Genomic DNA, 15,514 nt, shown 5'->3' on the forward strand with positions numbered 1-15,514 from the left:
TAGTTAAGAGTTTTATCTTTATCATAAAGTATTAGCTTAGAATTTTAACTAGAGCTGATGTTTAGCCCAAATTAGCATAACCAAAAAATTAAGAATTTTTGTATGAAAATACCAAAACCATAGGTTAGGCTAGGTCAGGTTAGAAGTTTGGTTTCTCCACGTTAATGTTTGGTTATATTATGTTAACTTATCATGCGCGCTCAATATAAGTTAACCTAATCTAACCAAACTTAAACGTGGAGAAGTCAAACTTCTAAGCTGACCTACCCTAACCTATGATTTTGGTATTTCCATGCAATATTGTTTAATTTTGTGGTTATGCTAGTTTGGACTAAACTTCAGCTCTAACTAAAATTCTAAGCTAATACTTTGAGCGAAAGCTAAAACTCTTAACTAGAGCTAAACTAAACAGTAACTCTAACTAAAAATCTATGCTATGATTTTATGGTAAAGCTATAAACTCTTAACTAAAACTAAACTAAACAATAACTCAAACTAAAACTATAAGTTAAGACTTTTTTCTAAAAATCAGAACTATCAAATAAAACTAAACTAAACAAGAACTATAGATGAAAAAATAATCCAAGACTTTAATGTAAAAAACTAAACTCTTAACTAAAATTAAACTAATTTAGAAAACCAACTAAAACTCTAAGCTAAGACTCAAATATAAAATTATAAACCCTTACCTGTAATTAAACTAAACTTAAACTCTAAGTAAAAATCCAAGCTAAGACTCTAAGTTGGACCTCTAAACTATTAACTAAACTAAACTATAACTTCAAAATGTCTAAGATAATACTCTAAGATGAAAATTATAAATTCTTAACTATGAGGAAACTAAACTTCAACTTCAATAAATACTCTAAACTATGAATATGTTATAAAACTCTAAACTATTAACTAAAACAAACTATGAATATAAAAAAACTCTATCGTACAACTATAAGATAAAAACTCTAAATTATTAACTATTGCTAAAATAAACTTCAACTCTACATATAACTCTTATATATTAATATAGGACGGAACTCCAAACTTCTAGCTAAAACTAAACTAAACTAAAACTATAAAAACAGTTGTAAGATAATAATAGAAGCTAAAAATGTAAAGTCTAATCTAAAACTAGACTAAGCTATATCTTAAGCAAAAACTATAATAAATTAATATAATAAATAAACTATAAACCATTTACTAAAACTAAACTAAACTAGAAATCTAAAAAAAACTCTGAGATAAGAGTCTAAGCTAAAATCATAAACTATAACCTAAAACTAAACTAGAACTATAACAAGGACTCTAAGCTATGACTCTACTTTAAAACAAATAACTATTACATATTACTAAACCACAATTCAACTCTAACAAAAAACTCCAATAAAAGACTCTAAGCTAAAACTCTAAACTCCTAACTAAAATAAACTAAAAAGTCAACAAAAACTATAAGATTATACTATTGTAAAAACTTAACAATTAGATGAAACTAAACAAAACTAGATATCTAAAAAAAGCATATTATACGCATACAATATTAAAATCTATTTACTGTAAAAAATATACAATACAACCTAAATATAAAAAAAATATCCAAGATAATACTCTAAGGTAAAGAAATAAATTATTAACTAGAACTAAACTAGAGCTTTAACTGAAACTCAGAGATAAAAAAATAAAAACTTAAAAAGTAAAATAGAATATAATACTAACAAAAAAACCCTAAGCGAAGAGTCTAATGTAAAACTAAAAACTCTTAAGTAAAAATAAACTAGAAATCTAACTTAAACTCAAAGGTAAAAAAAAAAACTCTTAACTAAAACTAAACTAGAATTCTAATTTAAACTCAAACTTAAAAAAATAGAACTATGAACTAAAACTAAAGAAAACTATAAGTCTAACAAAAAAACTATAATCTAAAAATATAAACTATTAACTTAAATTAAACTAATCTAGAACTATAAAAAAAACTCTTAGCTAATACTATAAGACAAAATAATAAACTCCTAGCTAAAAATGAGCAAAACTATACCTCAAACTAAAACTCTAAGAAAAGACTCAACGTCGAAACTATATTCTCTTAAATATAAGTAAAATAAGCTAGAACTCTACGTGAAACTCTACGGTCAAATAAAAAATTACTAAATAAAACTAAACTAAATTAGAAATTCAATGAAAACTCTAATCTATGGAGCTAAGTTAAAACTCTAAACTCTTAAATGAAACTACACTAAACTAGAACTTTATAAAAAACTCTAAGCTAAAAATCATATAAAACTTTAAGCTCTTAACTAAAACAAAACAAAACTATAAATTAAAGTAAAAATCTGGGACATGAGTCTAATCTAAAACTCAAAATTATTAAAATCAAATAAACTAAACTGAAAATCTTACTCAAAATGCAAGTTAACACTCTACTGTAAAATTCTAAACTCTTACATAAAACTAAAAAAAGCTTGAAATCTAACAAAAACTCTAATCTATAACTCTAATTTAAACTATTAATTCTTTTATAACTAAACTAAACTAGAACTATAACTAAATATATAATAATAATATAAAACTATAAACCAAAAATAAACTTCAACAAAAACTATAAACTAATAATATAAGATAAAAACAATAAAATATTAACTAAAACTAAACTAAACTAGAACTCTAGCAAAACCTATAATCTGCGATAATTAGCTAAAACTCTAAACTCTTAAGTTAAGCTAAACTAGCCTAAAAATAAAAGCCAGGCCTATAGTTTGAAACACCAAACTCTTAACTATAACTAAACTGAAATATAGATTTGAAAAAAACTCTAAGATAAGAAAATGAAATAAATCTTAAAATTATCAACAAAACCTAAAATAAACTAAAACTCTAACAACAACTAAAATCTAGTAATATATGCTAAAACTATATACTCTCAAATAAAAATAAAATAATATATAAATAAAATAATAAATATCATAATAATATGAGAATATAAACAACGAAATATATTCAACAAAAACATAAAACTTATAATCTAATAAAATTAATCTTAAATCTTAAATAACAAAAAACAAACCCATAACTCCAGCTAAAGTCCTGATATAGTACAATATTCTCAAAATCTAAACTTTTAAAAAAAACTAAACTAGAACTCAAACAAAAACACTATCATCAGACTCTAATATAAAATTCTAAACTCTGAACTAAAACTATACTAACAATCTAATATATCACTATACTTTAAAACACAAAACTATTGACTATTACGAAACTAAACTCTAAGCTAAAATACTAATCTCTTAACTATGAACAAACTAAACTAAAATTATAATATATTTCTTTAAGTTAATAGTCAAAACTCTTAATTATATGTAAACTAAACAATAACTCTAACAAACAATCTAAGCTAAGATTCTATTAAAAAACTATAAGCTTATAACTATAAATCAACTAAAACATAAAATATAACAAAAACTATAAGCTAATTACCTATTGTAAGACTCAGAAGTCTTAGATAAATCTAAAATAAGCTATAAATCTAGAAAAACCTCTAACATAAGTTTCTAAGCTAACAACTATTATCTCTTAACTATAACTAAACTAAAATTGAACTATAACAAAACTCTAAGATAAGACTCTAATCTGAAACACCAAACTGTTAACTAAAACTAAAATAATTTAGAACTTCAACAAAAACTCTAAACTATTAGTCTCAGATAAAAACTCTAAACTCTTGACTAAAACTAAACTAAATTAGAAATATAGCTAAAATTCTAAGCTAATACACTAAGCTAAAACTCTAAACTCTTAACTAAACTAAACTAGAACTCTAACTAAAACTCTGAGATAGTACTATAAGCTAAACTCTAAACTCTTAACTAAAAAAAAACTAAACTAGAACCTTAACAAAAACTCTCTGCTAAGACTCTAAGATAAAATTCTAAATCTTGAGAAAAACTAAATTAAACTAAAATTCTAAGCTAGGTCTCTAAGGTAAAACTATAAACTCTTAACTAAAACTAAAGCTAAAATTCTAAAATCTTAACTAAAACTAAACTAAACTAAAATTCTAAGCTAGGTCTCTAAGGTAAAACACCCAAATCTTAACTAGAAATAAAATAAACTAGAACTCTAACAAAACTCTAAACTAAGACTCTAAGCTAAAACTCTAAAATATTAACTAAAACTAAACTAAACTAAAATTCTAAGCTAGGTCTCTATTGTAAAACACCAAACTCTTAACTAAAACTGAACTAAAATAGAACTCTAACATAAAACTCTAAGCTAAGACATTAAGCTAAAATTCTAAACTCTTAACTAAAACTAAACTAGAACTCTAACTGAAACTCAGAGGTAAAAAATCAAACTCTGAGCTAAAACTCTAAGCTCTTAACCAAAACTAAAATAAACTAGAACTCTAACAAAAAAACTCTAAGGTAAAATTCTAAAATCTTAACTAAAACTAAACTAAAACTCTATGCTAAGACTCTAAGCTAAAACTCTAGCCTCTTAACTACACGTAAACTAAAGTAGAACTCTGACAAAAACTCTAAGCTAAGACTCTATTCTAAAACCATAAACTATTGAATATTACTAAACAAAACTAAAACTCTAACAAAAACTTTAGGCTAAGACTCTAAACTAAAACTCTAATCTATTCAATAAAACTAAAATAAAATAAAACTTCAACAAAAACTATAAACTCATAACTAAAACTAAATAAACTAGCACTCTAGAAAAAAAATCTAAGCTAAAAATTCAGAATCTTAACCAAAACTAAACTAAACTAGAGCTCAAAATAAAAACTAAAAGCTAAGAAATTAATGTAAAACTTTAAAATTTTGACTAGAACTAAACTATAACTCTAACTGAAATTCAGACGTACAAAATCAACTCTTAAATAAAATTAAACTAAACTAGAATTCTAACAAAAAAAACTCTAAGCTAAAATTCTAAAATCTTAACTAAAACTAAACTAAACTAGAACTCTAACAAAAAAACTCTAAGCTAAGACTAAGCTAAAACTCTAAACTCTTAACTAAAACTTAGCCAAACTATAACTTTAAGTAAAACTCTAGGGTCTGACTCTAAGATGAAACTCTAAATTCTTAACTTTAACTAAACTAAACTTCTACTGTAACTGAAACTCTAAGCTAAGACTCTAAGGTAAAACTCTTAACTCTTAACTAAAACTAAACTACACAATATCTCTAACTTAAACTCTAAGCTAAGACTCTAAGCTAAAAATACGAACTCTTAACTAAAACTAAGCCAAACTAAAACTCTAACTGAAACTCAAAGGTAAAACATCAAACTCTTAACTAAAATTAAACTAAACTAGAGCTTCAACAAAAACTCTAAGTTATGACTCTAAGCTAAAACACTCTATACTTTAACTAAAACTAAACCACGGGCTGGGTGGTCCTTTGGGAGCCCGGGGAGAGCCTTTGTGGGTCTGGAGGCCCTTGAGGACCGATTGGTCCTTTGGGAGCCCGGTGGACGTTTGGGGATCGGGGGAGGGTCTTTGGGGGGCGGGGGCCCTTTGGGAGCGCGGTGGAGCTTGTGGGACGGGGGGAGGGCCCTTGGGGATCGGTCGGCCAGTGGGGAGCCGTGCGAACAGTTGGGGACCGGGTGAAGGCCTTTAGGATCCCGTGGGTCTGTTGAGAGCTCGATTGGCCTTTGGGGGCCGGGAGTGGGCCTTTGGAGGTCTGGCGGGCCTTTGGGGTCTGGGGGCTCTTTGGGTGCTTGGAGGACCTTTGCGTACCGGGGCTTCCTTGGGGGTGGGGGTCGGGGGATTGGAACCCTTTGGGGTTGGGGTAGAGGACCTCAAAACACTGTTAAATGGAACTTGTGTATTATAACGACCACGGAGTTTGACTCTCAAATCCTCTTCTAAAATCTCTTCAAAAATCATATTTTAAAATGTCTCTAACTGTTTCGCCGAAATAATTCCCTAAAATAATAATTTGTTCTGAAAAGATATAATAAAGCCTTAAAAAAGTATTATACTGTGGGGCTCCGGAGTCTTTGGGGGCACCGGGGGCCCTTTGGGCGCCGGGTGGACTTTTGGGGACGGGGGGTGGGTCTTTGGGGGTTCGGGGGCCCTTTGGGAGCCTGGGGGGCCTTTGAGGATCGGGGAGGGCCTTTGGGGGTCCGGGGGGCCGTTGGGGACTGGGGGAGGGCCTTTGGGGGGCGGGGGGGCCCTTGCGGGCTGAATGGTCCTTTGGGAGTCCCGGTGGACCTTTGGGGACCGGGGGAGGGCCTTTGGGGGCCCGAGGAGAGCCTTTGGGGGTCTGGGGGCCCTTTGGGAGCTTGGGGGGACGCTTGAGGACCGGGGGCTTCCTTCGGGGTTGAGGTAGGGGGATTGGAACCCTTTGTGGTTGGGGTAGGGGGATCGGAACCCTTTGGGGTTGGGGTGGGGGGTTGGAGCCCTTTGGGGTTGGGGTAGAGGACCTCACAACACTGTTCAAATGGAACTTGTGTATTATAACGACCACAGAGTTTCACCATTAAATTCTCTTCTAAAATCTCTTCAAAAATCATATTTTATAATGTCTCTAACTGTTTTGTCGAAATAATTCCATAAAATAGCTAAAACGGTTTCGCAAAAATTATCCCTAAACGAAATTTCAGCATGTTCCTTTTGTTTGGCATCCCTTTGGCATCCTTGCGCTGGCGCATTTCAATTATTTGGAAAACTGATTCCTGCGCTAAAACAATTTGTCGCTAAGATCTAAAATTTGCCTCGGAAACAATTCTTCTGGAAGAACTCCAGGCATTAATAAACTTCGCGCCAGAGACAATTCAATCAATCATGACATCATCTGTCATGTGTGATCTAAACTTTGCCTCGGAAACATTTCTGTTCGAAATCCAAAGACATTAATTAACTTTACGTCGTCTGTCAGACATTAATTAACTGTTTCCCGGAAACAATTTGATTAATGACTGACAGCACAGGTGTTCCCCGGAAATTCATAACATTTGGCTTGAACAAGAACAGGAAGGAAGTGTCATTAACTTTGCCCGGAAACGATTTGGTTAATGACTCAATAATCCACAAAAGTGACAAAATTCCTGTTTTTCAAATTCTCACTGACAAAATCCATAAAACATCCAAGAAAACAGACATAAATGTGACAAAGTTCCTGTTATTCAAATTCTCACTGACAAAATCCATAAAAACACCCATGAATAACATCAAATAAATCGACCAACACACATAACCATCCATGAATTATGTAAAAAAAGTTATAGGTGGCAGCAGGGGTGACTCGTCGGAGATATTATGGCATCTCTACTTGGATGCAAATTATTAAAAGTACCCATGCCAACTTCAACGGCATTTGTGAACCAGGAACGCAAACAAAAGCACTTCAGAAGTCTACTTTGTAACTGCACAAATTCAACCCTTGGGACTTACAAATTGGGACTTAAAATTTTCTCTTGAAAAGACAACAACAGATTTGTTTTTTGACAATAAAACTAAAAAATTTATCGTCGCGGATGGATGCAAATTATTAAAAGTACCCATGCCAACTTCAACGGCATTTGTGAACCAGGAACGCAAACAAAAGCACTTCAGAAGTCTACTTTGTAACTGCACAAAAGCAAAACCGATGCAATTGAAAATAATTAATTTAATCTATTCGCAATTAACTAACTCCGACACTTTGAGCTACAATGTACGCACATATTTTTTTTTTTTTTTTTTTTTTTTTTTTTTTACAGGACGCAGTACTTAAGCCTTTAGGAATTGAGCTAAGTTGAAATAATTATTATTAAAACAGTGGAACTAAAAAATAATCTCTTCTTTTTTTTTTTTTGCTTAGTAACATAATTTAGCATTCATTCTGAGTAGAACGATCGCTATTTAAATAAACGTTAATATAGATAAGTGGGAAAAATCTGAAGACTACAGAATGTATCTGAAAGAGGGATAGTTGTAATGATTTTTGTTGTAATACCGTGTCTTTTAAAATCCAATTTCTGAACAAAAAAAATGTGATAACAAAAAAAATGCAAAAAAAAAAATTTTGGGATCACTTTTGTCAATTGAAAATTTTCCATTTTTAGTGGCTTTAGGAATGACCAAATTTATTAACATTTAAAGACCCTAATCTAAGTAGCGGTACTTGTACGATACACGCTCTACCTTTCAAGTTGTTCATTCATTGACGCATTATAGAACCGGTTTTCTTTCGTTAGTTTCTTTCACCTTAGCGAGAGACAAGACAAATAGAAGTGACAAAATAGATGGAAAATATATAATTTGGGCTATATATTTGCACATTAAGGGGGGATATAGTATTTGGACAGTATGAAGTTAGAAAACAGTTCTTACTACATAATATGCAGAATAATTGTACCTAACACATTAGACATGCAGACCCGCTATACTTTATCTCCAACCCCCCCCCCCCTAATATATAGCTCAAATTTTTTTCTAAAGTATTATATTTTTATTTTAATTTGGTATATTTCATTAGGATTGAGCATCAGAGAAACATATTAGAAGAACATTAGGTAGGGCGTATATCATACAAGTACCTAAGTGGCGACTAACCTAAATTAGCGTGAAAAAAAATCTTTAACAACCTATCAAAATCTCTCAATTTAGATATCGAATTATTTGCCCTATTTCTGCATTTAGAAAGAGAAAGCGTAATAATAAGAATCATAAACTACTGTAGCCACCCGATTCCACCAAGTACAATAGAGTTAAACACGGTTATGCTAATCACCCCCACCCCCTAGGTCAGTCAACCCTAGTTAGGCATTCACAGCGAAAAGTCTTTCCCTTTCTTTACTTTCTCACTTTTGTCCGTGCATTTTATTTTTGGAATGATGAAATATGGTATTATGAATAAACAAACCGCTTTGAGATTGTCAATGGGCCTACTCAAAAACATTTTTGCTAGACTCTTAAACTCTACTCTTAAGGGTACTTAGAAGTTTGACTGCCAAAGAAGACACCCAAATTTCAGCAAAAAAAATCTTAAAGAAGTGGTATTCTGTACCCTACCTTGTCTGTAGTCCACCTACTGGCCTTAACAACTACAGTTGCTCTTTAAATTTTCTATTTCTGGGTCAGTTCACGCCAACCGCCTAATCGGGACTTGGTACGAAATACGGAGTTTATTGAAACTGTTCTTAGCTATCCTCTGACTGAGACTTTCTACTTCTTTTTTATTGGGGGGGGGGGTGTCTTTTCAGTACCCAAAGTCTGAAAGTAACCGAAACAAGGTTTTGCAAAAAAAAAATCTCGATTTTCTTCGAGCATATTTGTCAAACGATCCTCATGATTAGTAGAGATCTGAGAGACAAAATTAAGGCAATCCAATAGCTAGGAGCCTTTTGACAGCTAAACTAAATTTTAAAATACTGTTTAAAGAAGCAAAATTTCTAAAAATATGTGTAATTAGAACGGTGCAAGCTTGTAAAATAGTTTTTGCTGGGTCGTATCATCTTTTTACTAGTTTCAAGGTAGAGTTTATATTGTACCCCACAGCTATTTTTTAAGATATTAATTCTATTTTAGAAAATTATGAAAATCTCCACTCTTCACCCACCCTTTACAAGCATCACGATCTTGAAAAAGAAATTATAGAAACTAAATTCTTGAACATGACCTACCAGATATATAGTAAAAATCTCAACAGGAACTTACTTTTGACGCTTGATCGTTTTTGTATGTTTTTTAACTTTACTAGGGTTGAGACATCTATCCTTTTTTTTCTTTGTTTTAGCTTGTGAACGTTGTAATTGATTTTAAACTCCTTTACTGCGTCTTACTGATTCCAAATTTTCCATACAATCTCAAATCCAATGAAAAACATGTTTATAAGAAATAGCTATAAAATGAGCGGAAAAAGACCCAAATACATAATTATCATATTTCAGCTAAAAAGTGAGGCTCCACAAAAGATCCAGGCAATTGGCTATAATAATCCAGTTTTTGAAATAACTTTTGCCTCTAGTCCTTCGGAAAAAGCAAGATGCCCAAAGTAGGTCTTGGGTGCTCTTTAATGATCTAGTTTTGACTTGGAAAGATGATATCATCCAATTTAACCATTTTCAAGAGCCCCTCAAATGGAAGTTTGCACCAGCTGATACTCGCTTGGAGCTTATTACAGGCAAAAAGTCAAGCTATCTTCCCAGTCAAGTGCAAGCTATTTTCAAGCAAAAAATGACAACCTGCTTCGGGAATTTCATATAAATGTTTACAGATGGGTCACTGAAAGGAGGCAGGGCAGCAGCAGCTGCGGTGGTTCCTGAGTAGGGCTTAAACATATCCACTAGGCTTCCAAATGACACTTCCATCCTTACGGCTGAGCTAAAGGTTATATGTGAAGCTCTAAATGCTATAAACAAAATGCCCCCTGAATCTAGGAAGGTGATCTGGCTCTCAGACTCTAAGTCTGCCTTACAGCTCATGAGCTAAGTCCTCAGGCCAGTAATAGACTCTGATATAGCAAGTCTTAGGAAATTAATGTGGAGCATTCAAGAAAGAAATATCAAGCTTTATTTACATCATCTGCCAAGTCACCAAGGTATTAAACATAACGAGGTAGCCGATTTACTTGCAAATAAAACAACAGACATCCACATAGACCCATCATTAAAATAAAAAACTCTACGTGACGTAATTCGGAAAAGAATTCCCAAGAAGAATCTACCACAGCTAGCACTCATTTTTCCATCACGTAAAGAAAATGTCCTATACTTCCGAATTCGAAGTGATACATTGAACCCGAGGAAAGAAGAATACGACTGGAAAAAAAAGAGGGGACCCAAATTGTAGATTTTGTTCTTTAGTCCCTGAAACTTCACACAACACCTCATCTTTAGCTGCAATAGTATTGCAAAGTTGGCAAATAAAACAAGAAATATTTTTTAAAGATTGAAAATAAAGCCTGACATAAGTGAACTGCTTAACATCAAGCTCCTAGGAAATGAGGAAAGGATACTATTCCGGGAGATTAGTCGTTTTCTAAAGTGGAATGACATAGTTTAGCATGGTTCACAGCTTCAGTTTGGTTAAGTGGAAGTATAATTGGAAAGCAGAATATGAATATTTGAATGAAATAAACCAGCAGAAATTTTTGTCTGAAGCCGAAGGAGACTGTCTTTAGACTCCAAGCGCTGTTTTTCCGAAGAAGAAGAAGAAGGGTAAAATTATAGCTAAAACTTTGTTATGAAGTTTTGGAAAAAAACAGTTCTCTTACAAAAAAAGAGGACGCCATTCAGATTTTCATTATGTAAGGTAGATCATACTTAAGAGTTCAGTTCTCTAGGCTTGCTTATACTGAGTTGCGATACAATATGTCTTTTTTGGGACAGGGGGAGCCTACAATTTCGTCAAAATAGACCAAAAAAAACCTCACAAACTAAAAGCGATGGGAAAAGGTAGAAACTTCCTACTTATCACAAGAAAACCAAATGACTGAAAATTATATTTGCACTTCAGGCCTAAAAAGTTTCGGTTGGCCTGTATTATCTTTTAGGGCTATTGAATTTCCTTAATTTTTTCTCTATGCCCTCTCTAGGTTATGTAGATATTTGTGTAAACACGTCAAAAGAAAATTAAAACTTTTGGAATTTAGAATTTAGATAGACCAAGTAAAGTACAATATGGAAATTCAATAACTAATGTGTTCTTTATCTAAGGAAAAAAAAGCTTGTGGAATGCTTACCTGTACAAATTCTTGACTTTCATCAAACAAGGCCTTGGCAATATTTCGAAAGTCTTCTTCGTTCCAAGTCCTCGAATCACTCTGACTACTAAGTTTTGACGCTAGAAAATGTTTAAATAAAGTTCAAAAGAGAGTTTCAAAGCTCAGAACATGTTCTTACATCACATGTTACTTAGTTCTTACATCAGCAGGTTCTTAGCATTTTCATGACAGGAGATCCTATATAGTACCAAGAAAATAATTATTCACGCACTAGAAAGAAGATGAGATAGAAGACAAAATTAACACAGATCACATTTTGAAATAATCATTCAGATAATACCTAGCATATGTGACGGGACAGCCTCCCCCATATTTAGGCTAGTTCATATTTGTTCTAAGTTTTGACGTCGCTCTTTAGTTTATGTACAAAACATTTTTTTTTCAAATCGACTTCAGTCCGTTTTCTTTTTTTTGTTTATTAACAACAAACAAATTATAGACGTCAAAATAACTTGCTTAAGTCACCATCAAACATATCAACACGTTGGATCGTATAAAATCCATCATCTTTAATGAAACATACTGATTGCATGCAATGTCTATGATAAGATGGAGTCTCTTTTCTTGAAGCAAAACCAAAAAAGACTCTCTTGCGAGCATCCAACAGGGTTACCACCAGGTCAAAAATAAAATCCTTTAGAAAAGATTACTAAATGAGCGAAAAATTAACGCAATTATAATTTGTGTGATTTTTTCTTGAAAGCGGTAGAAGACGTATTGTTTTCACTTACTTAGGCTTTTAGAAAAAGCCTAAGATTCCTTTGAGAGAATTGAAGGCATTCTATATAGGAACCAAAAGAACAAATGCTGGTCAGGATCATGATGCCGCTATTAACGAAACGCCTCTAGGTCGGAAATGAGCCTCGTTTGACTTAACTTCTCTGTCGATAAGACAAGGAATTTTGCCGTTTTATTTGATTCTGTGTCGTCACGGCAGGCGTTCGATTTGAAAAATGTCGATGTTTCGTCGACTTTTGACGGCAGAAAAAAAAAATCCATTGCTTCCTTGTCGAAATAGAAAAGTTCAAATAGCAGTTCAAATGGAAGTAAAATTGATGACATTTTCTTCACAAGTTTCTTTTTTGAAGTGGAACGTTATAGACGCTTTGAGGTGCGGAGCAAAGGCCCATCATTGTCAAATGTAGTTTATTCCATTCCAACCTAGGAACTTCTCCATAATTTATTACCGAGGGAAAGCTGGATATATTCTTTTAAGTGATATATTTTTTACTTGGGGGCTACATCACTCTCCTCTTTGCCATCAATATAAAAAGAATGTTCAGAACATTTTGTTTGAGTGTTCATTTTCTGCAGATGATTCCCAGACCTTAGAGCAACATTGCCTAGATGCAAAAATTAAAAAAAATTTTGTTTGCTGTTATTAAACCACCATTTCCCCAACAAATCAGATTCAATAATAATTTTCAAACACATAATACAAACCACATACTATACTAACCCCAATAGCTGTTCTACATACCCCCCCCCCAAATGAGATGCTTTAACTTTCATAGTGGTCTGCAGGGGCGTCCCGAGGCTCAGTTTACTGGGGGGCGATCTTCGTAAATTTTACCGAATTTCTACCTGATTTATGCCGAATTTTCTGCAGCAATCAAGAATCTTGCTAAATTTCAGCCAAAATATTCGCCTTCGCCGAAAATTTTACCGAATAACAAAAAATCTGGGGGCGGCGCGCCCCTCTCCGCCCCCCTCTCGGAACGCCCCTGGTGGTCTGTATACCTCGCTACATAGCAGAAAAAAAAGAATGCATTTGTTAAAAAAAATGATGGTTTGTTTGTATTTAAGAATGGTAAGGAGCATTACGATGAAATGATTGAAATGTTGAAGAAATATTGGCACTTGGCTAATTCAGTAATAAATAGCACTAAAATACGAAATCTAAACTACCGCCAAAAAAAGTGTTCAATTATTTGCCCTTCCCAGTGAGCATAGAAGGGCCCAAATCAAACACAGAAGAGCAAAACGTTAACATGATGTCAATTGTATATCGACTTTGTAACGCCAATGAAACGCAACTATGGATGATATTATTTGGTACGCTATATTATCTGTTCCGACCTGACTGAATAATCTCGTCGGGCGGATCAACTAAAAGAATTAGCATAGGGTAATAAGTAAGAAAGGAGACATTTGTGGCTATGACTAAAAACAAAAGCACAAATAGACTCTTTGGTGCTACCTGCTTTATAGCATGTATATCATCATGCCATACTTTTCAGATTAATATTGGCTAATAAATGTCACGACAATTAGGCTACTGATTAGGCAAATTACGCAATAGCCTAATTAAAAGCAGAGCTTATGTTATACTTTAAAAAATATTTAGATAGATATCAATCTTCTATAATTTTTACACTGATTAATTTCTTGATTAACATAATTTATGTCTTTTCATATTGCACATTCGATTTTTAATTTTGTAAATACCAAAAAAAAGAACAAATTACAGTCTAGGTATGGCAGTGGAATGTTGAGTATCTCAGATGACGAACTCAAAGCAACATCATAAAGATTGACAGTTTGATCAAATTGAACCACAGCATCTGCTTCTGGAATGGCTTCAAAAATGGGGACTTCACTGCTATGGCCTAAAAAGAAAAATAATAGAAAGCTAAGGGCAGCAACTTACTTGCACCTAAAGAAAAGATACGAAAATTTCGCCAAAATTGCATCACAGAGCCCCCAGGAAAATTTGGGCCTTTAACCGTACTTTATGGCATTGAGCTTTTGATGAAGCAATCGACCGCACCCGTTTAAGACGCATCTTTTTTGGTTTTATATTATTTCCAAAATATTACTTCTTTATTAAGGAACATCGTTAACGAATCCTCAACTCTTACTTTTAAAGATTTATCTTTAAAAGTAAAATCTGGCTTTTGCTGATGAGCATTTTAATAAAATCACGTATTAAACCCGCTTAAAAAGACTTATAGCTTCAAACTGGTTTTACGTCATTTCCATTGAGGCATAGGATCAATTTAGTACTTTATATTTCCAAACTGGAAGGACCTATACTTTTTTTTGGTACTTTCATTGAAAAATTGAAAAGAAGAAAATTGCCCTTCCCACTAGATTTTGAAAAATAATTTTTTCCACTCCCCCCGCTTTTGCCTTACAGTTACGACTAAAAACTTCACCCCCCCCCTCCAGCCACACACAAGACATTCCACATCCCCAAAGCTGTAGAAACGTTGAATCTGTGCCTCAATTCTAGGGCTCTCCCGAGGGGGCGTGTGGGCTAAGGAAACTACCAAATGATTACTCAGAGAATTTGCCAAAATTCAGATCTAGACTCTACCGAAGCTGGACTGAGGAAATCTACTAGAATTCGGCTTTATCTGCTGGAGCTTGGCAAAAGGAATGTACCGGCATTTGGCCCAAGCAGTATACACGAACTTGGGGCAGTGACTCCATCAAAATTAATGTGCCCAAAATTAATTCAGGGAATCTACCAAAACTTGTCAGAGGATTATAATAGGATTATGATAGGAATAAGAATGTGACTAAAGGATTCTTACTCAAGGAATTTAGCAGAAAAATGTCTCATGGAACCGAAGAGGACTTATCTAGGGGAATTTCCCAGAAGTTGGATCAGTGGGTTTATTAGGATTTTTCCAGAGGATCTGCCGGAATATGACTCGAGGGATATTCCAAAACACTTTGGCTTACCTGTAAAGTAAACATTCACAACCGACTGGGATGATTCCGACACAAAGCTTACCGGAATCAATGGCACAGTCAGACAACATAGCACATTGAAAAAACCACTAGACGATTGT

The 15,514-nt window shown here is 33.3% G+C and overlaps 1 protein-coding gene across 1 annotated transcript in view; it reads right to left on the minus strand.

Annotated features, from left to right (window-relative positions):
- The window catches only part of LOC148948550 (uncharacterized), a 55,051-nt gene that overhangs the window by 20,869 nt on the left and 18,668 nt on the right, over positions 1 to 15,514 (minus strand). The window contains exons 3-4 of the mRNA XM_089094964.1: positions 14,183 to 14,323; positions 11,673 to 11,773 (exon numbers count right to left, since the gene is read on the minus strand). Of these exons, the coding sequence (XP_088951090.1) occupies positions 11,673 to 11,773; positions 14,183 to 14,323 (242 nt within the window). The remainder of the gene's footprint in view (positions 1 to 11,672; positions 11,774 to 14,182; positions 14,324 to 15,514) is intronic.

This window comes from Artemia sp. Qi Xiang Cuo, chromosome 9 (genome assembly GCF_049724085.1).
Source record: "Artemia sp. Qi Xiang Cuo chromosome 9, ASM4972408v1, whole genome shotgun sequence".
Lineage (NCBI taxonomy): Eukaryota > Metazoa > Arthropoda > Branchiopoda > Anostraca > Artemiidae > Artemia > Artemia sp. Qi Xiang Cuo.